The sequence below is a fragment of the Artibeus jamaicensis genome, unplaced genomic scaffold (assembly GCF_021234435.1).
Source record: "Artibeus jamaicensis isolate MK-2021 breed Jamaican fruit bat unplaced genomic scaffold, CSHL_Jam_final scaffold_1689, whole genome shotgun sequence".
Lineage (NCBI taxonomy): Eukaryota > Metazoa > Chordata > Mammalia > Chiroptera > Phyllostomidae > Artibeus > Artibeus jamaicensis.
In genome coordinates, this window is record NW_026522029.1 from 586210 (window position 1) to 614103 (window position 27894).

General features: G+C 39.5%; 1 protein-coding gene across 2 annotated transcripts in view; it reads left to right on the forward strand.

Moving 5' to 3' along the window:
* Window positions 1–27894, forward strand: part of NOTCH2 (notch receptor 2) — a 204731-nt gene that overhangs the window by 137709 nt on the left and 39128 nt on the right. For both annotated transcript variants that reach the window (XM_037167776.2, XM_037167786.2), the window contains 7 exons: window positions 6247–6480; window positions 7789–7944; window positions 8377–8565; window positions 9509–9622; window positions 10427–10540; window positions 12331–12564; window positions 16400–16510. In XM_037167776.2, coding sequence (XP_037023671.2) covers window positions 6247–6480; window positions 7789–7944; window positions 8377–8565; window positions 9509–9622; window positions 10427–10540; window positions 12331–12564; window positions 16400–16510 — 1152 coding nt within the window. The remainder of the gene's footprint in view (window positions 1–6246; window positions 6481–7788; window positions 7945–8376; window positions 8566–9508; window positions 9623–10426; window positions 10541–12330; window positions 12565–16399; window positions 16511–27894) is intronic.

Consider the following 27894-nt stretch of genomic DNA (forward strand, 5'->3'; position numbering starts at 1 on the left):
GGTAGGCAGGTAATGTCTCTTTGAAAAGGTGACATTTCAGCTGTGGACAGCAAGTCAGAATTAGTTAGAGAAAGGTGGGGATAAGAGTATTCCAGGCACAGGGAAGAGCACATACAAAGACCCTGATGAGAGGGGAAAAATTGTGATAATGTTGAGAAATGAAAAAAAGCTAAAGTGATAGAGCTAGTAATGTTTCGAAAGGGGAGACTAGAGAGGCAGGCAGAAAACCATGGTAGGATTTAGAATTTTATCTAAAGTATAATGGAAGTCATCAAAGGGCTTGAGCAAACAAGTGGCACAGTCCACTGTACATGTTGATATCATTCTGGTGACTCTTTAGGAAATTTATTGACCAGGATGCAGGGAAAGCAGTCTTTTGAGGAGTCCAGAAAAAAGGTGATGGCGTCTATAAATAGTGGCAACATTCACATTCATTGCGATTCTTGCATTTGTCCATACATGAATCCCCCCACTTGTACTCACATCATCCCCTTAGCCACTGTATACCCCAGGCCTCATATGCACATTCATGCTTGTGCATTTGGGTACATGCGTGGACTCCAGTATTTATACAGAATGTTCAACCAGCTTTCATCCCAGCTGGCAGCATAATGGTTAAGCTTGCCCTCTGTTCTTTCACTTCAGCAGTGGAATGGAAAAATCTGTCTAGAGGAGAAGGTTTTGTAGGACAGAAGTTATAAGAATATTCTGATATGAAGTGAAAAGATGAAACTCCACCACTCAGGAGCTTGGGCGACTGCTGGTTGGAAGGGTATATTGGAGACTGAATTCTCTTGATTTAACCACAGAAGAGGAGGTAGAAGGGTCAGGGCAAGGGCCAGCCAAGCTCTTTTTTTATATGTTCTCATGTGATGATTGTTGTTGCAATAAGAGTTGACCCTTAACAGGGCCATTGATGTGATAAAAGTTTTTCCCACACACTTCACAGTTGAGAGATGACTAGGAAGGAGAGGGCTTCTTCCCAAACTGCTAAGGCTCAGTGATCATTTCTTTTCTCCATGCCCCCCCACCTCCTACTTCCCAGTCACTTGTAACTCCAAGTCAGATTGATGGTTTGTTTGTTGTATCTTGAGGAAGGCACCACGAGCTGTTTGTATCCCAGCATATTGCAGCTCACAAATGGTGTCTGTTTCATGGTCTATGGCTCACTGGGCTAGAGCTTGATGCTAATGAGATCCGGGTCATGGTTTTCCATTTCAGTACAGTCCTTTTGGGCTCACTTTTATAGTTACTGCCACTGCTGTACCCAAATGTACCCTATAGTTTCCAGACAATAGGGTGGTCCAGTAAGAAAGATCAGTATGAAAGTGATCCTACTCCTGTAAAGCCAGCACAGCGTACTTATTTTTCTAATGGTGAGACTATTTTTCTAATAGTGTCATCTTCCTTAGTAGCACTACTGAGGCACCTTGCTCTTCCCTATGTTTTTAATTCTGCCCTGCCCCTCAACGGTCAGCTTAGAGTCACCTTCCCCCTTTTAAACACTTAATTAATCTGCTGTTAGCAACTCCCAATTTCTGTTTTTAAGTCTGTCTCTTTTGAATTCTCCTTCCAGCTAGCTATGCAATTGTGAGCAAGTCACTGTACCTCTCTGGTCCTGGTTACCTCGTCTGTAAAAATGAGCTCACTAGATTTGGCTTGAGGTCTACTTTACCACTGATGCCAAGTGTCTGGTACAGTGCATGACTTGTTAACTGAGGTGAATGGGAGATGCAGTTTCTGCCTTCATGGATATGAGTTCAAAGGATGAGAAGTAACTAGCCATATAAATCAAGGAGGGGGAGAATATCTGAGGTGGAGAGAACAGGATATGCAGAGGCTCTGAGTTAGGAAGGAAGTTAATGTTTTAAGGGACCAACAGTGAGCCCTCATGGCTGGAGTAAAATACATGAAGGGGAGACACGTGTTTGAAATAATTTATGAGACAAAACTATCAGCCAGAAAATTATCGGTAGCTACAGAAGGCTCTAAGCATTTAAGGTGTGAGCAAAGGATTTGGTAGTATGACATTTCACACCAAGTTAGTCCAGACTCATGGTGGCAAGAGAGAAGGTGGTTTCTAAAAACAAGTAATTTCTTTTTCAATTACACACAGAAAATGGGAGGGGCCTTAGTTTCAGTGTTTAATGGCAGTAGCCTGTAGTATCTAGCAGGTGAAATTACTAAGAGGGATAATTGATGCCCTCAAAAACTTGTCTCACTGAGCTTTGTACAATATATTTTGGAGTTCCCCAGCAAAGTTTGTGTGTTGAGACAGGTGATGACACATGCTGAGGCTTGTTTGGATTGAACATTTAGTAGCGTGGTCAGGCATGGAAACAACACAGCCGTCCCTTTTCACCAGAGGCGTTTATGTGCTAGGTCGCTCATAACTTGGTGCTCTCTCCTTTTCTCCCTGTTAACTGAAAGGCATTTGCTTTTAGTCCCTCCAGTGTTCTACTGGGAGACTAGACTTTAAAGGCAATTTGGATCCTGTCTTCTTCCACCCAGGAACCTATCATAATTCCCTTTGCCTGCTGTATCAAGTTCAAAATTCATAGTCTAATTCCAAACTTCAAACCATCTCCAGCCTTTTTCCTTTTAAACTCCAGCCAAAGAATACACTTTAGTCATTTTGATATCTTTTAAGTCCTAACTTTACCACCCTCAGTGAGCCCAGGATGTAGTGGGAAAAACTGAATGACCTAAATGTACCTAACATCTCTAGATGATCACCAAGAAATTTTCCTACTTCAGTGTTTAATATTTAGGGACCTTTATTCATTTCTAACAAAGGTGTTCTTTAATTGTTTCAAGCTTTTATGCCTTCTCAGTTCTTTAAAACCCTAGGATCAAATCCTGGACACTTAACTGTGCTGCAGTAGAAAGTTAGTAGATTTAGAGTCAAACTGATCTGGATTTGAATGACAGTGTTCTCGCTTACTGGTTTCTGACCTTGGGAAGCTTCCCTCTCCTTCCTGAGCCTTATTTCTTATTCATAGGCCTCTACATTGGTTTCCTCCTATGCCAAGAGGGTGATAACGTGAAGGAAGCACAGTGTCTTAGAAGATGTTCATTGGGAATTTTGGAACAGGCAACTGTAGTGGCCCCCTGGGTTACTGTTTTCTACCTTCTGAATTAAAAAACTGGTTGATAGAATTGGAATTAGGAGGAGAAAAAAAATCTGGCAGAAGTGAGCTTGGGAAGGAATGCTGTTCTGGAGAAATGTGCCTACAACTTACAGAAAAATGATAAATTCTGTAGGAAATTCTTACAAGCTAGCGTGCCCTCGGCTCTCAACTTGATTTCTCTAACAAACACTACCTAAGAGATATACTGTCTTAGGATGTCCAGTTATTGTATGTAACCGTCAAAAATCAATCTCATTCAAAAAGTTAGTGAACTGTGCCCAAAAGTACATTTGGTTTTTAGATAGTAATTTGTATTCGTAAGTTTTTCCAATAATCAGATTGGGTGAGTCATGATTCTAATCCTCACCTTCTTTATCCTTTCCACTTCCCCATGCCTTTGTGTGTTTGGGAACCTGAGACACACAGAGATAGTTTTGAAAAGGTGAGATTCACATCACAAGTTCTCATTAAGAGTTTTAGAATCAGGTAGCTCTACTCTGCTAAGGTAGCCCAGCTCTACTTGAGTGCAGAAAACTTCACACTGGGCAAGTTATTATACCTCTCTGAGCCTAATTCCTCAACTACAAATGATGTAATTTTCGTTACAGCTCAGGTGCAATGCCTGCTTTATAGTCAGCAATCAGTGACTTCTGGTTTCCTTTCCTGAGTGCCGAATTTGCATTCCAAGTGTTGTTTATTTACCTAATCTGTCTTACTGCAATATTTAAGTGGCTGGGTATTACAATGCATAAAGAATACATGAGATATTTTTAAACACACAGTGTCTTATACTCAGAGCTATCATGGAGCCAGTCAAAAAGAAAAATAACATCCAAATTGTTCACATTCAGCACATCATTTGGTTTGAGTGTAGCATATATATTTTAGTTTAGCATATAGTTTAGCATAACTGTAATATACAAGATACTCAGTAATTTCTGGGTTACAGCAACTCTTTACCTCCTTGGCCATGTTTTTATTTCTAAATCCCACCTATATTCTAGTTACACATCTGTCTCTATCTGAGGTAGCATGTCTGTCAGTGTGGTAAGGGAGCAAAGCTTTCTGTCATAAATGACATCACCTGCCCTGGCAGAAGTCATAGCCAAATGCACACACTCAATTCTGTACTCACTGATGCACTCTGTATTAGTTAATACTGTGGGCTGCAACGAGATCCCCATCTGAAATTAGGGAAACACATTGCAAGGGACATCTCTCAGAATAGCTATGCCCCTGAAAGGGTTTGGAGCAGCTGGGCTTCAGGAATGACTAGAACCATTAACTTGACTGTGATTCTTTTCTGTGCACTTCTGATTCACCTCTATCATCTTCCTCTGTAGACTAGTTACTTCATCCGTTTGGTCCATGTAGCAAAGTGTCACTAATCCAAAAGTTTGGAAAGAGACATAGCATTATGAAACTTGTCTCAGATGCCCATCCTGTATCAGGAGGGCATTATCACGTAAAGACATGGTGGCTTCTTCAAGAATGTATAGAAGAAATGGGGTGAGGAGAGGAGCATAGAAGGGGGGATGCTGAGCACAGAAGTCAGAGATGCACACACACTCATCTTGCCATCCTAGGCAGTGGGGTCTTAGCTGGAAATACAAAAAATACTTCTGAACTGAGAGGCTGGTTGCAGCCAAGCAATGGGAGATAGATGTGCAATTAAATAAGTGCAATAGAATGATGTTGGTTCTGTAGTAATGGGTAGAATGATGAGTGTAAATAATGGTGTAATAGTGGAAGTAAAGAATAGGTGGTCACTTAGGTTAGATTAGATACAACTAGCTTTGGCTAGCCATGATGGCTACACAGGTGAGCACATTGCAGGTTTTCTGAAACTACTTGAGCCAATTGAATTACTGCTAGGTATTTTGGGGACTAGAGAGAACATTGGCGTTTTCTGAGGATAAGTGTCATGTGCTCTTTCATTAAGAGGCCTCTTCAACAGAATACCTTTTTGAATTATTCACTGAGTTCTTTTACAAAGAAAAAAATTAAGGAGACCTTGAGGTTTTTTGAGTTTCAGCCACTTGTGTTTTAGAGAATTCAAATGACCTAAATATTAGTTTTCTTTGATAGCTCTCTGAAACGGGTATTAAAAAGACCTCCAATAAGACCAGTTCATCAACTTGTTTTACAGTTCGACAGGCCTGACACTAAACTGCTGTTAATCACAAATCCCTTGCTTTTAGTTGAAGATACTCCTTTTCTTGTCATGGGTCCCGGGAGCCTTTCCCTAGTCCCCCATCCATTGCTGTCATAGTGACCTGCAGTAGGTCCATAACTGGTTTCATCTTTATCACCCCCCAGTTTGCTCTTTTTCGGATGGAGCATACTGATCCCTTTTCTATCTTCTATCACATAGGGTTGGCTTTCTGTGTCTTATTCTGGAAAATTTGCATCCTTGAAGCTTGGATATCTCAGGCTGAGCACAGTTTGCTCCAATCTCATGATTGGTTTTGTTTTTCACACCCATATTTTACCAAGGCTTTTATTGTCCTTAGTCTTTTCTCTCTCCTTTGCTTGCTCTGACCTTCATTTTTAAATTAAGTTTCTCATTTTTAGATAATTAATTTCATATGCACTTAAAGGTATTACTACCCTTTACCAAGTCTCCCTCAGTGGTAATATCATCTTGTAATGCTATTGTACAGTTTCATAACCAGGTTATTAACATTGATAGGCAAGATATAGAACAATTGCTGTGACATTTTGACTTTTACATTCCTTCTCATTATTCTTTTCCTTAACTCATCTCTTAGACTCTTTTCTCACTCTTCTCAGTAACATGTTTAATTGTCCCAGGGATTTAACTGAGTCAGGAGGCCTAAAAGACTTGTCTTCTTGTTGACAGGTTGGCTAAATTCTCATGGTGTCAGAGTTTCTAAGAATAGTAGCTTCCATTTTTAAGTTATTTGCCTAGAATAAATGTCATTTGGATGGGTCAAGGTGGCCTTAAAATTAATGGGAGAACCTGATGTGCTGTGAGTTCTGCTTGCCTTAATTTCAGGCAAGTCACATTAGGAAGAAGAAGGTGTGGGTGCTGCTATGGTACTGATCCTTTGAGACTGAAGAGGCCTAATCAAAAGTGCCTTCTCCCCCAAAGGACAGTTCTGCACAGAGGATGTGGACGAGTGCCTGCTGCAACCCAATGCCTGTCAGAATGGAGGCACTTGTACCAACCGCAACGGAGGCTATGGCTGCGTGTGCGTTAATGGCTGGAGTGGCGATGACTGCAGTTTGAACGTCGATGACTGTGCCTATGCCTCCTGTACTCCAGGCTCCACTTGCATTGACCGTGTGGCCTCCTTCTCTTGCATGTGCCCAGAAGGAAAGGCAGGTAAGGCCAGCATGGGGGCAGAGCTGGATGTAAGGGAAGTGGCCCACGAGCATTCAGGATTTCTGCCTTCTCTTTCTTCCTGTAACTGTGTCCTTTTAATTACCATCAGTAGGAAGATATTGCTCGCAATTGTTCTGGAAATGTAATTGCTAGCCAAAGTGCTACAAAGTTAGTCTTTTTTCCTTGGCACTTTTGGCTCTCATCTCAACTTTATGTACCTTAGTGTTTCATCCTAAAAAATCAAAGTCACTATTGCCTTGGAAGCATATGTTGACTTTAAAATCTTAGACTGAAAAACACCTCAGAAATTAAGACAAAATTACTAATAAATGGATGTAGGGACTTCATATTAAGGAGAAATAACTTATTTGCTCAGGAGGAGTTGGTAGAAGAGAAGCATTTAAATGCATTTCAACTCTCAGTGTCTACAGAAATATTTCTCTAAGGGAGGATTGTTACTGACTAAAGAGTTAACATTGCTCTAGCTTCTCAGTTTAACAGCTTCTGGTTCTAGGAGTAGAGAGCAATGAAAGGAGGAATGTGATGGAAGAAGATAGCTTAGGTGAGAGAACTGTGTGCCCAGCAATTTTGAAATATTCTCGTATCTAGGCCTTTCCAAAAACTCCACCTCCAGCTTTGTAGAAGAAGCCTTAGCTACCTGTTCTTAAGCTAATTGCAGAGTGGAAAATCCAGTTCCCATGTGAACTATGCAGAACATGGGCCTGGTAATATCTTCAGAGTCCTGAGGGCACTTGAGCCAGGAATGTTGACATTATTAAAAGGCTGCCCAAGCATAGGCTGACGATGTTGAACTAGTTTTTTTTTTCTTTCTGAGGCTAGTGAAATGCTGGTGCCCCATAATCACCAGGTAGCATGATTTTGGAAAAGTAAGTTGCCAAATAAAATATAGGATGCATGCAGTATTTTGGACATACACTAGAAAATTATTTATTGTGTTTTTCAGAAATTACTATTGAACTGGCATCCTCAATTTTTGTCTGCTGAATCAGGCAGTGCTACAGGAAGGTTATTGCCATTTTCCTATCTCTGTCATCTATCCATCTTACTTTATGGCCTATAGAATACTCTACCCTTGAGGAGAGGTCCAGCCAAGGGTTAGGGTGAGGATACCAGGGTTGTCTGCAGAAATTCCTTATTTGGCAGCATGTTCCTCATGTAGGATAGCCAAAGGGAAGTTGCCTCAATCTCCATAGTGGATTTTTATGAGCCAGTATATGGTTTTCCCTCCTCCGTAAGAGAGATAACTCTTCCCTAAGTAGGGACATTTTCTCTTTCTTCTTGCTAAAGGTCTCTTGTGTCATCTGGATGATGCATGCATCAGCAATCCTTGCCACAAGGGGGCACTGTGTGATACCAACCCCCTGAATGGACAGTATATTTGCACCTGCCCACAAGGCTACAAAGGGGCTGACTGTACAGAAGACGTGGATGAGTGCGCCATGGGTGAGTTGGAGGAAACTTTCCTCGTGTGTGTGTTGTGCTCAGCAAGAACTTAAATTGAAGCACCTTTTACTCTAAGAGCATGTTTGCCCCAACCTCAGATCTCCTGTTACCTGCCCACTGTTTACAATACAACTAACCTTTCAGTGTAATCATATAGTCTGTTTTGGGAATCGAAATATATGGATGGTCTATACTTGACTCTTGATACAAAGCCGTGTCTTAGTAACGGGTTGGGGAAAAGAGCAGCAGAGACACACAAGACTTAAGATTACCCTAATCTTATTACCTTTTGAATTTGTTACAGAGAAAATAGGAAATTGAGAAGCAGACCATTACATGCCTGGCCCTAATGCTTGTAACAATCAGACCCATATCTGTGGAACTTCTCCATCAAGTGCTTTGATCCTCATTATTGGTTCTTGTCTCTTTCAGCCAACAGCAATCCTTGTGAGCACGCAGGAAAATGTGTGAACACAGATGGTGCCTTCCACTGTGAGTGTCTGAAAGGGTATGCAGGGCCTCGTTGTGAGATGGACATCAACGAGTGCCACTCAGACCCCTGCCAGAACGACGCCACCTGTCTGGATAAGATTGGAGGCTTCACATGTCTGTGCATGCCAGGTACTTGGGTCCGTCTGTGCGTGGGGTCCAGACAGGAGGCACTCACCTGTGCTTCTCTTAGGTGGGACATTCAGGATATGTGGCCATTCTGTGACCTCTGTCATCATTTCCTTCCCAGTAGTGATGGGGCTCCCAGCCAAGGGACTCATAAGGAGTGAGGCAGTGCTAGAATTCTTAGAGCTATGACGACCCAGTTAAGCAAGCCCATTATGTCAAAACTCAAAAAATTTTAGAAATGAAGGTTTAATGCAAGTATTCTTTAATTTAATAAAATATTTACCATCAGAATCTTTCAAATAGCAGGCTTTCCTGATTCCCTTGTATACTACAAATACCATGCCATTTCATTTATAGAAATTATTTTTATCCATAGTTATATAGGAACCAGCCATTTATCCTGAGTGATGTGCACATGACTAATTAGTTGTATTCTGGAGCTCTTCTGCAGAGACCATTCCTTGAACTCTCAGAGAGCACAACTAGTCCAGGTCACAAGGGAGGCTGACAGTGTCTGTTTGCTTCATTAATGATGCTAGACACTCTAGCCTTGAGAGACCCTCCTGACCTTGACTTACACCCTGAGAACTGCAATATCTCCACTTCAGCTGGTCTTTAGGAATGAGCAGTGGGGATGCTATGGGCCTGTCACTGTCCTGAAAGCAAAGCCTGGACTGGTGAGAGAATGTGGCACTGTCTTCACTGGCATGCTAGATCGTACCAGTGTCTTCAGAGGTAACCTCTTCCCCCTCTTCACAGTGACAGGGATATCCCAGGGGGTTCCCCTGTGTGATGGAACAGTCACTGTCATGGCACAGTCCCCATGTCCTCTGCAGAAATGTTCATGCTTATAGAGGATATCGTCATCTTTGCGAGTTTGGACTTTCTTGTGTGGAATGTGCCTTTCTTTCTCTCTTAAGCCACTTGTGTGGTCTGTTTTGTTCAGGTTTCAAAGGTGTGCATTGTGAACTGGAGATAAATGAATGTCAGAGCAACCCTTGTGTGAACAATGGGCAGTGCGTGGATAAAGTCAATCGCTTCCAGTGTCTGTGTCCACCTGGTAAGTGCCCACACTTGCCCCTGTTATCCTTGAAAGCACAAAGCTGACTGACCACAGAGAGGGAGAAAGGAGAGAATGTGTGTGGGCTGTACATGAGGAAGTCATTAAAGTGAGCACTTCAGAATAGGAGAGTGTGTGTACAGAAATGGGGAATTTGTTTCAGCTAGTGTGTTTTTCAAATCCTTTGTGGCCAGAAGTCCAAGTCTACTCTGAAAGGCCCATGACCTCTCTGTCTGTGTGTATATTTCAGAAAGTTCATATCTCATAGAGGCCTTAGTTTTAGGCTATTCAGGATTTTATTTTTCCCCCATGGGTCATAGCCTTGAAGCCCATTGGTAAGATTATTATTTTTAGACATTTCACCTCTGAGTTAGAAACAGACAAAAGTCAATTTTTTGGAAAGAGTGCTCTGCCTCTCCTTTTGCTCCCCAAAGCTGTTGTTGAAGACATGCCAAATTTTCTACCATACACTGTAGCATCTCTCATTGTTTTCAGAGAGAAGGTCCCAGTTCTTCTGATGCTACACTCACTTGTTGAAATGCTTCACCTGTAACCATTCAATCTCTATTTTAACTAAAAGGTGAAATATGCAAGGGGGGAGGAAAAGGCGTGGAGACACACATGGGTTGATGCCCTGGGCTTCACCCAATCATCCTAGTTAGCTGTTGGAGAGAATAATTTTACTTTTGCTAACTCTTTGGTATAAGCCCTGTGAATAACTTATCCTAACACTCCTTGAACATCATTTCATAAGGAGGACATAGGATAATCCTTTGTCTTGTGTCATCACTGTCCCCATTTAAGGTTTCACTGGGCCAGTTTGCCAAATTGATATTGATGACTGTTCCAGTACTCCATGTCTGAATGGGGCAAAGTGTATCGATCACCCAAATGGCTATGAATGCCAGTGTGCCACAGGTAAGATTTTTCTCATTTTTACTCCCCTGGTAGGTCCACCCGAACAAAACAGGAGACTGTCCTCTTCCAGCTGCCTGCCAGGCCATTCCACTGACAGGGGCTGTTCTGTGTTGAAATAACTTCTTCCAGCATATTTTTTGCTGCTCTCACTGTTTTACTCTACAACACCTGCCTCCTTCTTCACAATAGTGGCCTGGCCTGGGCATTTCCATTTGGTGTCCATGTCTTTCTGAGACAGATTTTGGCAGTGGTGAGTTTCCAGCTGGCTTGACTTACTCCTCTGGGAAAGGGAAGAATTCCATCTGAAAGCTATTTTTCACTGGGGCTTCTCAACAGGAGGTCTGTCACTGTGTTCCTTGAGGCAAGTGGTAGAACAGGGGCCCAGAAATCTAAGGGCAATTGTGTGCAAGTGCAGAGGTTTTCTGTCTGAAAGACAAATCATGCAGTGAGAGTCAGGTGTGTCTCTGGACAGGTGTGAGAGCTCTGTCTGGGGAACTTTGTATACTGTTTCCTGAATTCTGCTATGAGAGTGGGAAATGATCTGTTTATAAATGTTCTGCTTATCTGATCTGTGGCCACATTTCCCAGTTGGGAGTGATCTGAATGAGCCAAATGTCCCCTGTTACTCATTTGCTTCTGCACAGACCAATATCGTGGAAAAAGACTAGAAATGATTAGAAAAGGGGATTTTCCAATTTATTTTTTATCCCACTGCTTAAGAGAGAAAGAAATTAGGAATATAATTCAAGACTTTTTTTTAATTTTAGAAAATGGGTTCTTAAATACTTGTAAACATTATGTGCATTTCTTTCTGATCACAGAGAAGCAAACTATACCACAAAAATAAACAATATTTTATTAGTACTAGAATATTACCACTTATTAGGCCTACTTGGATTAGGCTTAAACTTCCTTCTTTCTTCATGAACTGTCGTCTCTGGTTGGAGAAGTTCCAGGTTATGTCGTCCTCTGGCCAGATACCACTTGGGGAGAATAATGCTCATGGGAGGGAAGTTGAAAAATCTTGAAGTCATGTTTAAAAGGGAGGAGAACCTTACTGGAGTCTTCTCGAAGAGACTTAATGTTGCATGGAGTTTTTATTTGTCCCTTTTTCATTCAGATGTTTATAATTTGTTCATTTTATTCAGCAAGTATTTATTAAAAGCTTACTACATATGCATAAGATTCTGGGAGGAGTTGAGAGGAATAAAGGGGAGTTTTCTGTCCTCTAAAGTTAGAATTGGGAAGATAAGGTTCATGAAACCATTCTTATATTACCTATATGTTAGGTTTGGGAGGAAAGGACTATAGAGGTAAATAAATACAGGAAAAATATTGAGAGTTATTCCCCATGAAGCCCAATGAGGAATGAAGATTCAGTTAAAGCATTTCTGCAATGAAAGCATTGATCACTAGAAAAAGATACTTGGATTCTACACATTCAATTTAAAGAACTGGTATTAATCCTCCATGGCAGTCCTGGGAGAGCTCTTGGCTCTTACCTTGCATTCTACAAATGTGATAACTGAAGCTCAGAGTCAGAGTAACTTAGCCAACATCAGAGTCATTAAGTGGCAGAGTCAAGACTGGCATCTAGTTCTGTCTGGATTTTTTAAGTACAACTCTCTAGGCCTGCCTTATAAATCAGTGCAAATAGTTTCACCTGTGCATTCCTGCATTATGAATTAAGGCATGGGAGATATGGGGATAAGTGGATGTAGCTACATTTATGTTCGGGTGTAGAGTATCAGCTTTGGTTTTTAATCCTTCTTGGTAAAATTCCTCCCAAGGATTCACTGGTGTGTTGTGTGCGGAGAACATTGACAACTGTGACCCTGATCCCTGCCACCATGGCCAGTGTCAGGATGGGATTGATTCCTACACCTGCATCTGTAACCCCGGGTACATGGGCGCCATCTGCAGTGACCAGATAGATGAATGTTACAGCAGCCCGTGCTTGAATGAGGGCCGTTGCATTGACCTGGTAAATGGCTATCAGTGCAACTGCCAGCCAGGCACCTCAGGTAAGCCTGCTCTCTTTACATTTCCTTTGGAGTTTTCACTGCTTCTCAAAAGCAGTTTACACAGATGTCACAGACTTTCTTGGCATATGCTTAGATACCCAGAAAAACAATCCTTTGTCTGCGAAGCACAGCCAAAGCCACAGCCAGAAACATCTCAGAGGGAGATGGCTCTAGACAGGGAAGGAATTAGAGACAATAGCTTTACAAAACTGGTGGTTTTATGTATGTGTTTTCCCTAAAAGGAGGCCTACCACTTCAAAAAACTGAAATTATTATTTAAAATTGAAAACCCTCTTGCTTTTGTGGCTTGATTTTATTGTCTTCTTTTTTTATAACCTCTACCACAGACTAATACAATTATTTCTCCCCCGTCCTTTCCTTTAACCCTCCCCCCTTTCTTTCCAGTAATTTTCTCTTTAATTCAGAGTCCAGTATCTTTAGTATAACATTTTTCTTCTGCCACTTGTCTCTGTTGGACATTGGGCATTTGTGAGGATTGTAAGGGAGAGGAGAGACTTTGCAGCACACCCTGGTCACTGGAAATTAGAATGTAGAACCACCATTCTTGTCCCAAGTTCATTGCTGTTTCCTGACTCCGGCCAAATGATTGTTAGTTGTGAGGGCATGCTCCTCCTTGCTGGGGAATGGTGAATTATTTTCTCGGGCAGCAGCATTTCACAGGTTCCACTGGACTCTGTTCTACTTATTGGAGGAATAGTCATGGTCACAACTGTGCTTAATGGACAGAGAAGTGCTGTGTCTCAGATCAAAGGCAAATGTATTAGTGGAAGATTAACTAGTATGTACCTTTGTTACAAGGGAACCTGCCAGAACAACGGAGCGATTTATTGAGAGCTCACTCTGAATTTAAGGAAAAGGGCCTAGGTAGGGGGCAAAGGTGGGGGAGGTGGTTAGCTGCTTTCATTTTAGTTTGTTATTTCCAATTGCATTCCTTCAAACTTGTCAAGGGCCCTGGGCCTCATCCAGGACCTCATACATGCCAAGTTTGAAAACAAAGTCCTTTCTGAGTTGTTCAAGCATATGAAAAACATCCCATGCCTTCACAGTTGAAAATGCCTCCCCCCTCCCCACATTTAGATAACTGACTAAAAGGGCTGAATAGATCTTTGTGAAACCTTCCAAAAGCAATTTGCTTCCGGGCTGGTCCCCAGACATGAGAAATTGCAGTACGAAAAGAAATTTGAGAGATTTACAAGCAATTGAATGGATGCCTTTAGAATGGCGGGGCTGTTTTAGGCTTTGCTATCATTGCCATTATAACAAGCCTACTGGAACCTGGGTGAGTGGCGGGCTAGCAAGCACTTTGTTTTCTCTGTGATGATATCATTATGGCAGGATGTATCAGGTGTGTTCCCTGGGGAGGACAGCAAAGGCAACCACTGAGAAAGGCAAGAAGTAGATGTGAGTGGTGTGCAGGCAGCACAGAGAGGCAAGGCCCAGAATCTCTTGGAGAGCTGCCAGATTCAGTGCTGTGGCTGTCAGCAGAATTCAAGCAAAGAGACCCAGTCAACATAAAGGAATCTTGTACTGGGCAGAGAAGGACCTGGCAGGTAGGGCCCTGGGTGAAAGCATTTGTTCACTTAATCCTTATGAATAGACTCGAGTTCTAGAGTAAAAATCCATGACCTATTCATAACACGGTCCTAGGCTGGCAGGTTGGAGCATGGATGGGTGTGTAGATAGAAAGGATACTTTACAATTTGCTGGTTATGGTTGAGGTTTCTCACTCACTGGCACTGCGAGTGGGAGGTGCTACCGAGAATGACTTCTTATGCTTTCTGTCACCTGTGCTTGTGTGATGGGACATTGTTTTAAGTAAGTTATTTTTGGTTTGAAGTCACAGAATTCAATTTGACTAGCTTAAAGAATTATGAACCACCACACAAATGACAACAAAACAAGCAGAAGGAATTTAGTGAAAGCACAAAAAAGCACCTCATGGGTTTCAGGTGAGTTTGGAACAATAAAGATTTGCAGAGATTAGCAGAAGCAGGGCCATTTGCAGACCACAAGTCACACAATTCATATTCCTACATTCCAATGGGAAAACCCCATTGGCCCAGCTTGGGGGTGGAGTCAGACTGGACCACCTGGCTTTCTGGGGCCTGCTTGGTTAAATGGGGGTTAGTGGGTTTGTCAGGGCTAGAGACTTTTCTTAAAGGAATTCACTTGTGTACAAGAGTATGGAAACCCTTGCCTCCTTTGTGGCTAGAGAGGCAGTAGTATAGCCTCATCACTCACAGAGTGACCAGTATGGTGTGGTGAAGAGTGTGGAATCCAGAGACCTGGGTGCACGTCCCATTGTGCTGCTGTGATTGTGTAAGTCATGGAAAAGTGGGTGTAGCACAGCTTGGTTTGGTGGTTGAGTTAGGAGGTTAGGGAATATGTAAAGTGGGGGCAGAATAGTTTGCACATAATAATGGCTCAATACATTTTGAACTAACTATTGCTATTAATCAATATTAATACAAAGTGAATCAAAATTATGGCATTTGTCATGAGAATTTCTTATCATTCTTATTACAAGGCTATGTTTTTTAGATTTTTTAAACTAATAGAATATTCTTTTGTAATACCCAAAAAGCATCACAAAATTCATGTTAAATAAATCATGAAATATCAAGAGTATTTTTTAGTAAATAGTACTAACAATAATGACTAGTATATCTCTACTGTTTAGTTACCCATATTTTTGATTAAACCTTTCTTAACACAGCCAAACTCTACAGTTTATTCTGGGAATGGTCCAGGAGGAAGGCAGCATGCTCCAGGAAGTTACCAGACTCTTTAAAATTTATCCTGAACTTTAGCCCATAATAGAGACTGTCAGTTTGAAGCTGCCAGCAGTGGATACAAGTTCCAAAATTCTGATTTTCATGTGAAATCTAGAATTTTATCTTTAGAACACAACAGCGTTAGTGGTCTGTCTGTCTGTTTTGAAATGACAAGTTTACTTCTTTCACTTAATGTGAACTAAACATTTAGATCCAAACTGCTCTGTTTGTGTGTCAGTAGTTCTTTCAGTGAAAATGGGATTCAAGAACAAAGCAACTATTTTTGTTCAAAACTGAAACAATCACACAACCGCTTTTCCTGGAGACAACTTTGTACTTTGGCATCTACACAGAGCAGTGAAAGTATAGTCAAGGGTCAAGATGTAATAAAATGACTGGCCCAGCTAGAGTGGCTCAGTTGGTTGAGTGCTAGCCTGCAAACCCAAGTGTTGCCAGTTCGATTCCCACTCAGGACATGTGCCTGGGTTGCGGGCCAGGTCCTGGGGGTGGGTACATGAAAGGCAACTACACACTGCTGTTTCCCTCCCTCCCTCCCTCCCTCCCTCCCTCTCTCCCCCACCATTCTCTTAAATAAATAAATAAATGAATCCTGAAAAGATGTAATAAAATGATAAAGTTAATAATTTTGACTATTTCACCAAAGCCATTCTTAAGGGAATCTTTTTGTTTGGTCTTCACTGAGTGCCCAAAGATGAAGAACACAGTGACTGCTACTACAGTGTGGTACCCACTGCTCTGATTCCTGCTGCGAGGCCACCTTCCTGCTGAGTTCTGCCGCTATTGCTTTTGCACACCTGTGCAAGTGCCACCACAGGGGAAAAGTCAAATAGTGGCTTAGTGTGATGAATAAGGCCCACTGGCCCTCATGATTGCCCTGACAGGGGCTAGGGGGGGCTGCCCTTTGAGAATTGCTACTGTATCCCGAGTTGGCTGGATACTCTTTGGCTTTCTTAACAGCATCACAAGCAGACATCCTTGGTACTTCTGTGGTAATAAACCTCTTTGGTTTATCCTTACAGGTATTAATTGTGAAATCAATTTTGATGACTGTGCAAGTAACCCTTGTGTCCATGGAGTCTGTATGGATGGAGTTAATCGTTACAGTTGTGTCTGCTCACCAGGATTCACAGGTAATGCTTTTTGTTGGGAGGTTCCACCTTCAGTCCCATTACTTTGGTAAAAGGGCATCTGAAGGGTCATTACTTTTCAAATGTTTCCTATTTCTTTGTCTTTTGAGAAGTCAGATGTTTGTTTCTGTGCTTCTCTGGCCCAGTTTTCTGCTTACAGGCCTTCCTAAACTGTAACATGAAACTTTTCATTACCTAGGGTTTTGAGACCATGTATTTATAGCTACTTGAAAAGAACTTATAGTCAGACTCTGAGTTTCTGTCACTACTGTACTTGAGTTATATATCTTGCAAAGCCACCTTTCCTTTTCTACACTTCGTAGTGAATGCTTTCTGTAATGGCATAGCCAAGGCAAAATTCTATGAGAACCCGAAATGCTTTTTTCTGAGTACTTATTATAGGAGCTTGCTGGATGCAGCCAGAACCAAGCTCACTTGGCTAGCACAATTGAGACTTTTTTCTCCCCAAGAGGAACAAAATAAAATGCCTAAAATAAAATTGGCTAGAATCCTTCTTAAATTATAAGCACCTAGAGCATTTATACATGTACACATGTGTGCACACACATCTTCTCTTTTCTCTCTTGTTGTTAATCAGATTCACTATCTTGCTTGATCAAAAAGTGCTAGAGGCTACTGAGGAAACCTGAGGCCTCTTCACACCTTGGCATCATTAATGGTGTGAAATCATTAATGGTGTTGCCATTAACATCATTAATGGCAACATCAGAGGGCATATACTCTGCCTATCCTATTCTTTCTAGATAGTTCTATTCACAAGAAGGCCCTAACATAAGATGTGACCATTTAATAGATACCACATGGTCATTTGCAACCAATGTGAGGAACTTCCCTCAGAGCTTTTTAAACTATAATGTCAAAAGGCAGTTGGATCCAAATAAAGTAAATGTCTGCCTCTTGCCTGCTGGGAACTTACAGTTTTCTGTATTGCACAGTTCTTTTCTCCTGCTTTGTATGATTGTGGGTGCTGGAGAGGAATGTTGGCGGCCCACATGGGTCGCCGTAATCCCTGTTCAGTGGGAGATCACTCAGGAGACAGGCATAATGAAAGCTGTCATACTTAGTGCCCAGCACTGCTTGTGGTAGCCAGATGTACTTCTGTGTCCTGAAACTTATTACTCCAAGGTTAAGTGACAATCAACAGAATACACAAAAGTTCTTCTGGATAGGATATTAAGTACAATTTTTTAAAGTGGGTAATTTATTTGAACAAATAATAAAGGAGAATTTCCCCAATCTGGCAAAGGAAATAGACTTCCAGGAAATCCAGGAAGCTCAGAGTCCCAAAGAAGATGGACCCAAGAAGAAACACACCAAGGCACATCATAATTACATTAGCCAAGATTAAAATGAAGGAGAGAACCCTAGAAGCAGCAAGAGCTAAGGGGACAGTCACCTACAAAGGAGTTCCTATCAGACTGTCAGCTGGTTTCTCAAAAGAGACCTTACAGGCAAGAAGGGGCTGGAAAGAGGTATTCCAAGTCATGAAATCCAAAGACCTACAACCAAGATTGCTCTATCCAGCAAAACTTGAATTTAGAATGGAAGGACAGATAAAGTGCTTCTCAGATAAGACCCAATTCAAGGAGTTCATCATCACCAAGCCCTTATTATATGAAATGTTAAAGGGACTTATCTAAGAAAAAGAAGTTAAAAAAACATGAACAGTGAAAGGACAGCAAACTCACAGTTATTAACAACCACACCTAAAACAAAAGCAAACTAAAAGGACAGCTAGATCAGGAGTGGAAACATAGAAATGAAGATCTCAAGGAGGGTTAGCAATAGGGGAGTGGGAGGAGGAGAAGGGGAGAGAAGGTACAGAAAATGAGTAGCATAGACAGTAGGTAGAAAATTGATGGGGGGGCAAGAATAGTATGGGAAATATTCAATCTAAAGAACTTGAGACACATGGTCATAAACTAAAGGGGGGGTAATGGTGGGGAGGGGGGGTAGGGTGGATTGGAATGAAGGGGGGAATAAGAGCAACTGTTATGGCATAATCAAGAAAAAAAAGAAAAAAATAAAGTGGGTAATAAAAGGGCATTAAATGAAGTGCCTAATGTCATTTAATTGTCATTGCTATTACCATGCCTACAGTATTGATGAGAAAACCAGAGCTTAGAGAGGGTGAGTGATATTACCAGTGCACTATAGCTAGGAGTCCAACCCAGGGGTCCTGCTGGAGAGCCCATGCTCGTTCCCACTTCACTGGGCAGCGCCTGTCGTGGTTTCTTTTTAGGTATATAAGCCTTAGACTAGATTTCTTCCTCCTACTCCACCTCCTCTCAACCCTCCTCCTCCTTCTTCTTTTGGAAAAGTCAGTGAATCATAGTTTCTTTTTAACATTTAGCAAACCAGGAAGGTCAAGGAGGGAGGACATGGACTAAAAATATTCTAAAATAAACGTAAGGTGTAGCATGAGACTACATAACCAAGAAATGGAATGTTTTGGTTACTGGGTGGTACCCTGTTCTTGGAACTGTTTTCTAGTCTTTTGGGAGGTTTTTGTTTTTTTGGCGGGGGAGGGGGGAGCTAAACCAGCTGCTGAAAATATCAGAGACAATTGTGGTGTACACTCGAGCTGTGAATGTGAGGTGCTTTCTTCTTTCCTCTGTTTCATTTCATACTACTTTCTGAACAAATGTAAGGGAATTTTTTAAATTAAATTTTTTGGGGTGAAAGTGATTAATAAAATTATATAAGTTTCGAGTGTACAGTTCTATAATACATAACCTGTGCATTGCATTGTGTTTATCACCCAAAGTCAAATCTCCTTCTGTCACCATGTTTGATACCCTTTACCTTCCCCCACACCCCTTTCCCTCTGGTAACCACCAAACTGTTGTCTGTGTCTATAAGGTTTTGTTTATCTTACTTGTTTGTTGCTTTCCATCTTATATTCCACATATAAGTTAAATAATATGGTTCTTGACTTTTTCTGTCTGAGCTGTTTTGCTTAGCGTGATATTCTCAAGATCCATCCATGTCATTGCAAATGGCAGCATTTTCTCTTTTATGGCTAAGTGGAATTTCATTATATATATATGAGGTCTGTCTAGAAGGTATCAAGCCATGTAATATAAAAAATAGAGACATTTATTGAAGAAGATACAAGAAACATTGTACATAGGACAATGATGTCTCAGTCCCCTTCAAAGCAGGCATCTTGGGACTTCACACAGTTCTCCCAGTGGCCATCAGCTGCTCCATCATATTTTCTTGAGTCTCTTTGACAGTCCGAAGTCTCTTTCCTTTCAAAGATGATTTTACTTTTGGGAAAAGCCAGAAGTTGGGGGGCATCACATCTGGGCTGGGCTGTAGGAGGGCTTGGGTCACCTGGGTGATTTGATGTTTTGCAAAAAACTCTGCATAAGATGTGATGCATGAGCAGGCATGTTGTTGTGATGAAGCTACCAATCACCAGTTGCCCATAGCTGTGGTCTTCTGAGTCATCCAAATAGTTCCCATGGAGGAATGTTCAAGCTTAACACAAAATCTGATGCACATTCATTGTTCTACTGGCTCAATCATTTTGAATGTGACAGCCACACAGTACATGTGCTCACTCAGTGATGTCTTCCACCCCCACTGACTACTACAATGAAGTTGTCATTGTTTATACATGCACATCCCTCCTTGGCTTCCAGCTTACATCAGTGTAGTGCAAACCCTTCTCGTTGTATTAACAGTGGTTGGACTTTTTCTGGACAGACCTCATATGCACCACATTTTTATCCAGTTATCTATTGAGAGACACTTCAGTTATTTCTATGCCTTGGCCACTGTGAATATGTTGCAATGAATACACGGTACATATATCTTTATGAATAAGTGGGTATTCAAAAGATATATGCCCAATAAATGGGTATCTTCTGGGTATAAACTTTTTGAGTAGATACCCAGAAGAGGAGTTGCTGGGTCATATGGTAACTGTAATCTGAGTTTTTTGAGGAACCTCCATACTGTTTTTTACAGTGGCCGTACCAGTTTACATTCCCACCAGCAGTGAATGATGGTTCCTTTTACTCCACAACCTCTTCAACACTTGTCATGATTTGTCCTGTTGATAATAACCATTCTAACAGGTGTGAGGTGGTATCTCATTGCAATTTTGATGTGAATTTTCCTAATAACTAGTAAAGTTGAGCAACTTTTCACATATCTGTTGGTCATTTGTATATTTTGGGGGGAGAAGTATCTCCTCAGGTTCTTTGACTGTATTTAATTGGGTTATGTTGTTGTCATTGAGTTGTATGAGTTCTTTTGGATATTAACTCCAAAATTATCAGAGCTGCTGTTTGCAAATATCTTCTCCTATTTGGTGGTTTGCCTTTTTGTTTTGTTGAAGGTTTCTTTTGCTGTGAAGAAGGTTTTTAGTTTGATATAGTCTCATTCAGTTATTTTTGCTTTTACTTCCCTTGACTTTGAGGTGAAATTCATAAAATCTTCTCTAAGACCAAGGTTCATAAGTTTAGAACTTGTGTTTCTTCTATGTAATCTATTGTTTCAGATGTTATATTTAGGCCTTTGATCTATTTTGAGTTCATTTTTGTGTATGGCAACAAACAACAGCCTGTTTTATTCTTTTGCATGTTGCTTTCCAATTTTCCCAGCACTGTTTGTTGAAGAGGCTTTCTTTTTTCCATTGTATGTTTTTATCTTGTCAAAAATCACATACTCGTATACATGTGGGTTTATTTCTGGACTCTCAATTCTTTTCCATTGGTCTGCATGTCTGTATTTCTGCCAGTTCCATACTGTTTTAATTATCATCACTTCATAATATACTTTGAAGTCAGAATGTGATACCTCCAGGTTTGTTCTTTTTCTCAGGATTGCTTTGACTTTGGTGGGTCTTTTGTGGTTCCATACAAATCTGATGATTTTTTGTTCTATTTCTTTTGAAAAATGTTATCGGGATTTTGATGGGGATTGCCTTAAATCTGTATATTGCTTTGGGTAATATGGCCATTTTAACTATGTTCATTCTTTCGATCCATGAACATGGAATATCTTTCCATTTCTTTGTGTGTTCTTCAGTTTCTTTTAATAATGTCTTATATTTTCAGAATATGGGTTCTTTGTATCCTTTGTTAAGTTTATTCCTAGGTATTTTATTCTTATTGTTGAACTTGCAAAAGGAATGTTTTTTCATTTCTTTTTCTGAAATTTCGTTGTTAGTATATACTAATGCAGTAGATTTTTTAATCCTGTGACTTTACCATATTTGTTTATTGTTTCTAATAGTTTTTTTGGTGCAGTTTGTAGGATTTTCTCTCTCTCTCTCTCTCTCTCTCTCTCTTATATATATATATATATATATATATATATATATATATAATCATGTCATCTGCCAAAAGTGACTGTTTTACTTCATCATTCCCAATTTGGATGTCTTTTATTTCTTTTTCTTAGCAGTTGCTCTGGCTAGGACTTCCAGTACCATGTTGAGTTTCAGTGGTGAGAGAGGACATTCTTGTCCCTGATCTTAGAGAAAAAGCTTTCAGTTTTGCACCATTGAGTATGATATTAGCTGAGGGCTTATCATATATGGTATTTATTATATTGAGATACTTTTCTTCTATACTCATTTTATTGAGTGTTTTAATAATAAATCGATGTTGTATTTTGGCAGATGCTTTTTTTGCATCTAGTCATATGATCATATGATTTTTATTTATTTTATTAATTTGGTGTATAACTTTGATTTGTGTATGTTGAACTATCCTTATGCCACTGAAATGAACCCCACTTGATCATGAAGTATATTTTAGTGTGTTATTATAATCAATTTGGTAGTATATTCTTTAGGATTCCTGCATCTGTATTCATCAGAGAAATTGGTCTGTAGTTTTTTATGTGTGTATGCTATCCTTGCCAGGTTTTGGTGTCAGGATGATGTTGGCCTCATAAAATGTGTTAGGAAGTATTGTCAGTTCTTCAACTTTTTGAAGGAGTTTGGGAAGAATAACTGTTAAATTTTCTTTGATGTTTGGTAGAATTTACTAGTGAAGCCATCTGGTCATGCTCTTTTACTTTTGGGGAGGCTTTTGAGGGTCGTTTCAATTTCCTCACTCTTGATCAGTCTATTTAGACTTTTCCAGTTCTTTGTGATTCAGTGTCAGAAGGTTTTGTATCTCTAAGAACATGTCTGTTTCTTCTGGGTTGTTGAATTTGGAGGCATACAGTATTTTAGAGTATGCTTGTCCTTTGTATACTTGTAGTGTCATAGTGATTTCTCTTTTATTTCTGATTTTATTTGTTTGAGCCTTTTCTCTTTTTCCTTAGTGAGTTTAACCAGAGGTTTGTAGATTTTATTAAACTTTTCAAATAACCAGCTCTTTGTTGCATTAATTTTTTGTATGGTGTTTTTGTTTTCTATTTAATGTCATTGTGCCCTAATTTTATTATTTCTTTCCTCTGCTGTCATTAGGCTGCATTTGTTCTTCCTTTTTAGCTCTTTAAGATATAAAGTTAGGTTTATTTGGGAATTTTCTTGTTTTTTTGAGACAGGCCTGTAATGATAAAAACTTCCATTTTATTGTCACTTTTACTGTATCTCAAAAGTTTTGATATGTCATTGTCATTCATCTCTGTATATCTTTTATCTCTCCTTTTATTTGTTTTTACCTATTCATTCTTTAATAACATGTTGTTTAATCTCCACATATTTGTGGGCCTTTATGCTTTCTTTTTACAGTTGATTTATAGTTTCAAAGCATTATGGTCAAAGAATATGCTTGGTATGATTTCAGTGTTGTTAAATTTATTGAGGCTAGTTTTGTATCTCAGTATATGGTCTATCCTCAGAATGTTCTATGTGCACTAGAGAAGAAGGTATAATTTGCTGTTCTGGGAGGAAGGGCTTTCTAAATGTCGATTTTGTCCATTTGGTCTAATTGAAGGCTGAGATTTCCTTACTGATTTTCTGTTTGGATGATCTATCCATAGCTGTCAATGGGGCATTTAGGTTCCCTGCAGTAATTTTGTATTTTTGTCAGTTTCTCCCTTTAGGTCTATTAATAGTTGCTTTATATATTTGGTGTTCCCTGATTGGGGGCATATATTTTGATATGTGTTATGTTTTCTTGATGTATTGTCCCCTTTTATCATTACGAAATGCCCATATCTGTCTCTTGTTACTTGATAAAACAATGTTTTTATCTTGAAATCTATTTTGTCAGATCTAAGTATGGCTACACCTGGTTTTCTTTGAATGCCATTTACTTGGAAAATCATTTTCCACCCTTTCACCTTGAGTCTGTATTTTTCCTTGCAGCTGAGATGTATCTGTTAATGGTAGCATATGTTTTCTTGTTTTGCTTTTAATCTTATCTGCTCTGTTCCTTTTTTATTGATGAGTTCAGTCCATTTACATTTGGGGTGATGATTGATGTATGAGTATTTCCTTTAGACATTTTATCTTTTGTTTTTTGATAGTTCTGTGTCTCTACGGTTTCTTTTCTCTTTCTTTCCATTTCAGTTTGGTGGTTTTCTGTGATGTTTTTCCCTCTGTTTCTTTTTTATGTTATGTGTCTCAGTTTTGGAATTTTTTTGTGTGGTTACCATTAAGTTCAAAAGAAAGTTTGAACTTTCTTGCAAAAGAAAGTTTCTTATATACAGTAGTCCTTTTTCTTTTGAGTGCATCTTTTTTTAAAGATTTTATTTATTAATTTTTAGATAGAGGGGAAGGGAAGGAGAAAGAGAAACAACAATGTATAGTTGCCTCTCATCCACCTTCCACCAGGGATCCGGCCTGCAGCCCAAGCGTACGCCCTGACCCAGAATCGAACTGGTGACCCTCTGGTTCACAGGCCTCGTGCTCAATCCACTGAGCAGCACCAGTGAGGGCCTGAATACATCTTACCAAGGCAGTTTTTTTAAGACTATGTCTGTTCTTCTCAGACCTCTTTATACTTACTGATTGAGTGGGAAAAAACAAGAAATTAGCCCTAGCTGGTATGGCTCAGTGGATTGAGCTCCGGCCTGTGAACCAAAGGATCACTGGCTTGATTCCCAGTCAGGGCACATGCCTGGGTTGCAGGCCAGGTTCCCCAGTGCAGGGCGTGCAAGAGGCAACCACACATTGATGTTTCTTTCCCTGCCTTTCTCCTTCCCTTCCCCTGTCTCTAAAATTAAATAAATAAATAAAATATTTAAAAAAAAAGAGAGAGGTACTTCTTAGCTTCAACAACAAAAACAAATTTTGTGGTACTTCTATAAAATACTTTTCAGTTTTACAAAGTACTTTTTCAGCTTTATTTTCATATTCATTATTTTGCTGACTTCTCATTATATCCATAAATGAAGATAGGTTGGATGAAAAAGCAAAAGTACACGCATTGGTAACAAAAATAAACAAATGGGACTACATTGGTCTAAAGAGCTTCTGTACAGCAAAGGAAACAATAAGTTTAAGACAACTTACAGAATCAGAGAAACTGTTTACAATGTATAAAATATATAGTATATATAAATTTATAAAAACAACATATTTCATAAGGGGTTAATATCCACAATATATAAAGAAGTCATACAACTCAATAGGAAAGAAGTACATCATCTACTTAAAAATGAGAAAAGGACAACAAAAAATTTTGTCATTAACTATGTATGGTGATAAATGTTAACCAGATATATTGTAATCATTTTGCAATATGTGCAAATATCAAATTGTTATGTATATATCTGAAACTAATATAATGTTTTATTTAATTATACCTCAGTTATAAAAATACAATCAGCAGGAGTAGCCAAACATAATTTTAGGAAATATTGTTGGAAAATTAGAGGACACTATAAGTGCTCACACTAACTCTCAGGGCTCTATTATTTCACCACAGACCACACTATTGTAAACTGCAAGTCATTGTTTGTGTTTAAATACAGTAGCATCTGAAACAGGTGACATTTCGAAAGCTTCACGATCTACCAAAGCCTAGTGAGAAGAGTATTTGAAAAGCTAATCATGAGTAACAAATCTACCAGTATAGTTAATCCTTATTACAGTACCATTATAAAACTGTGGAAAATTACCAAGATATAATTTTAAAAAACATAGGTAGGAGTTTTATAATCTCTCCTCTTTCCAAGTCTCTTACCATAGTTTCTAATCAGTAGTAAAGTGTATAAATCTTTATAAATTATAAACTTATAAATGTTGAACACGTAATATCTTTTTGGTTCCCTGGCTCTTAGCCAACCCAATCATGGCATATCCTGCACAGTTGTACTGATGAAAAGAGAAGTGGGGAGCATTGCATTGTGTAGAAAATGAGTTCATGCTTTTAAAAAGAGTTGAAGTATAATCAGGAACCCAGACTGCATACGTAAGAAAATTATTTAAGACTGCGGAGGCAAGTATAAACAGTGTGTATACATTAAAAATGCATAAAGGATGAAAGAAAACAAATTAATGTTTAGAATTAGGGGGAAAATGGGCAAAGGACCTGAATACTCAACATCACTAATTATCTAAGAAATGAAAATCAAAACCACAATGACATATCACCTCACACCTGATAGGATGGCTATAATAAAAAAGATAAGAGATAACAAGTGTGGCTAAGATGTGGAGAAAAGGGAACACTTGTGCAGTGTTGGTTGGAATATAAAATGGTACATTCATATGGAAAACAGTATGGTGGTTCTTCAAAAAATTCAAAATAGAACTACCATATGATTCAGCAATTCCATTTCTGAATATGTCCTAAGGAATTAAAATCACTATCTCAGAGATATATCTGCACACCTATGTTTATTGCAACATTATTCACAGCAACCAAGATGTGTGTGTGTGTGTGTGTGTGTGTGTGTGTGTGTGTGTGTGTGTATGTGTGTGTAATGGAATGTTATTCATCTGTGAGAAAGCAGGAAATCCTGCCATTTGTGATAATGTGGATAGATCTTTAGGGTATTATGCTAAGTGTGATAAGTCAGACAGAAGAAGACAAATACATATTATATCAGTTATATGCAGAATATGAAAAAGTCACACTTGTAAAAGCAGAGTGGAATGATGGCTCCTGAGGGCTGGGAAAAGGGTTGGGGAAATGGGGGAGATGTTTAAGGATATAAACTGCAGCTAGTAGTAGATCAGTAAGGTCTGGAGATATAATGCATGATGTAACGACTACAGTCAACAACAAAGCTGCTAAGAGAGTAGATCTTTATTCTCACAAGAAAGAAATGATAATTATGAGACATGGTAGAGGTGTTAGCTAACAATATGGTGTGATCATATTGTAACATCTAAATGTATCAGACCTTAAACTTATACACTATTTCATGTCAGTTATATCCCAGTAAAAATTAACAAAACAAAAAGTAAATGGGGAAGTTTTATTATCCTCATTTAGTAAATGAGACAACTGAGAGATAGAGCTTCTGTCCATGTTATCAGCTGCTGAGTCACACAGCTAGGACTGTGAGTTCCTAGAAGGCAGGGACCTTTCTAATCATCCCTGTGTCTAAGACAATTGCTGGAAATACTCACTAAATGTTGCTGAATAAATGACTAAAACTCAAATATAGGACTTCTAACATCCACCCCCCAGACTCTCCAGCCTGAGCTATCCCATCATTTCATTCATCGAACACCAGTCAAATACAAGGTAAGAAACATTGCTTAACTTCTCATTCAGTAGCTTCTGAGCCCAGTAGGTCCGTAGCCTTGTGCCAGGCATTTCTGATGCTGTGAAGAAAATCCTTAAGGGTAAGACCTGGCTGTGGAAGCAGCTGTCAGTTCACATAGTAGACTGCACAAGGATACACTTAACTCTCCTGGCTAAAGATGGCCTGAAAATTGATTCTGGAAAGAGTTTCAAAAGCAAATGAAGAAAACGTGGAAGGAGTGGCTTCTCAGAAGATGCTTCCAAAAAAAGACAGAAAATGACGGCTCTTCCTTCTCATTCTCCACTGCATTGCAGGCTGAGGATAGCCCTGCAGTTGAGTTCTGGCTCACATCTTGGTGCCATTGGCAAACATCTAAAAAAATCAGTGGTTGAAGCTAAGGAAGTCATATTTTAAAATAAGTTATTAATAAAACACTTAAGAGGGAAACAGTAACCACTACCAGATTATGGGTCTTTACCACAAATACCACCAATCATGGTTTAGAGAGCAATGAAGAGTGAAAAAAATGTTAATACCCATACTTTAAAGGGGTGTGTGTCTATTTCATTTGGAATTTCCTGTTCTAAATGCAGGGTTACTCTTTCTTAAATAAAAATGCATGTTTCTTTTCTGAGTCAGAACATCGTATTCTTTGAAATTTGTAAATTCCTTCATAACAGTTCTTGTTGCCACTCATTTACAGAATTATGGGTTATTTTAAATTTTTATATAATTTTGGAATATACAGT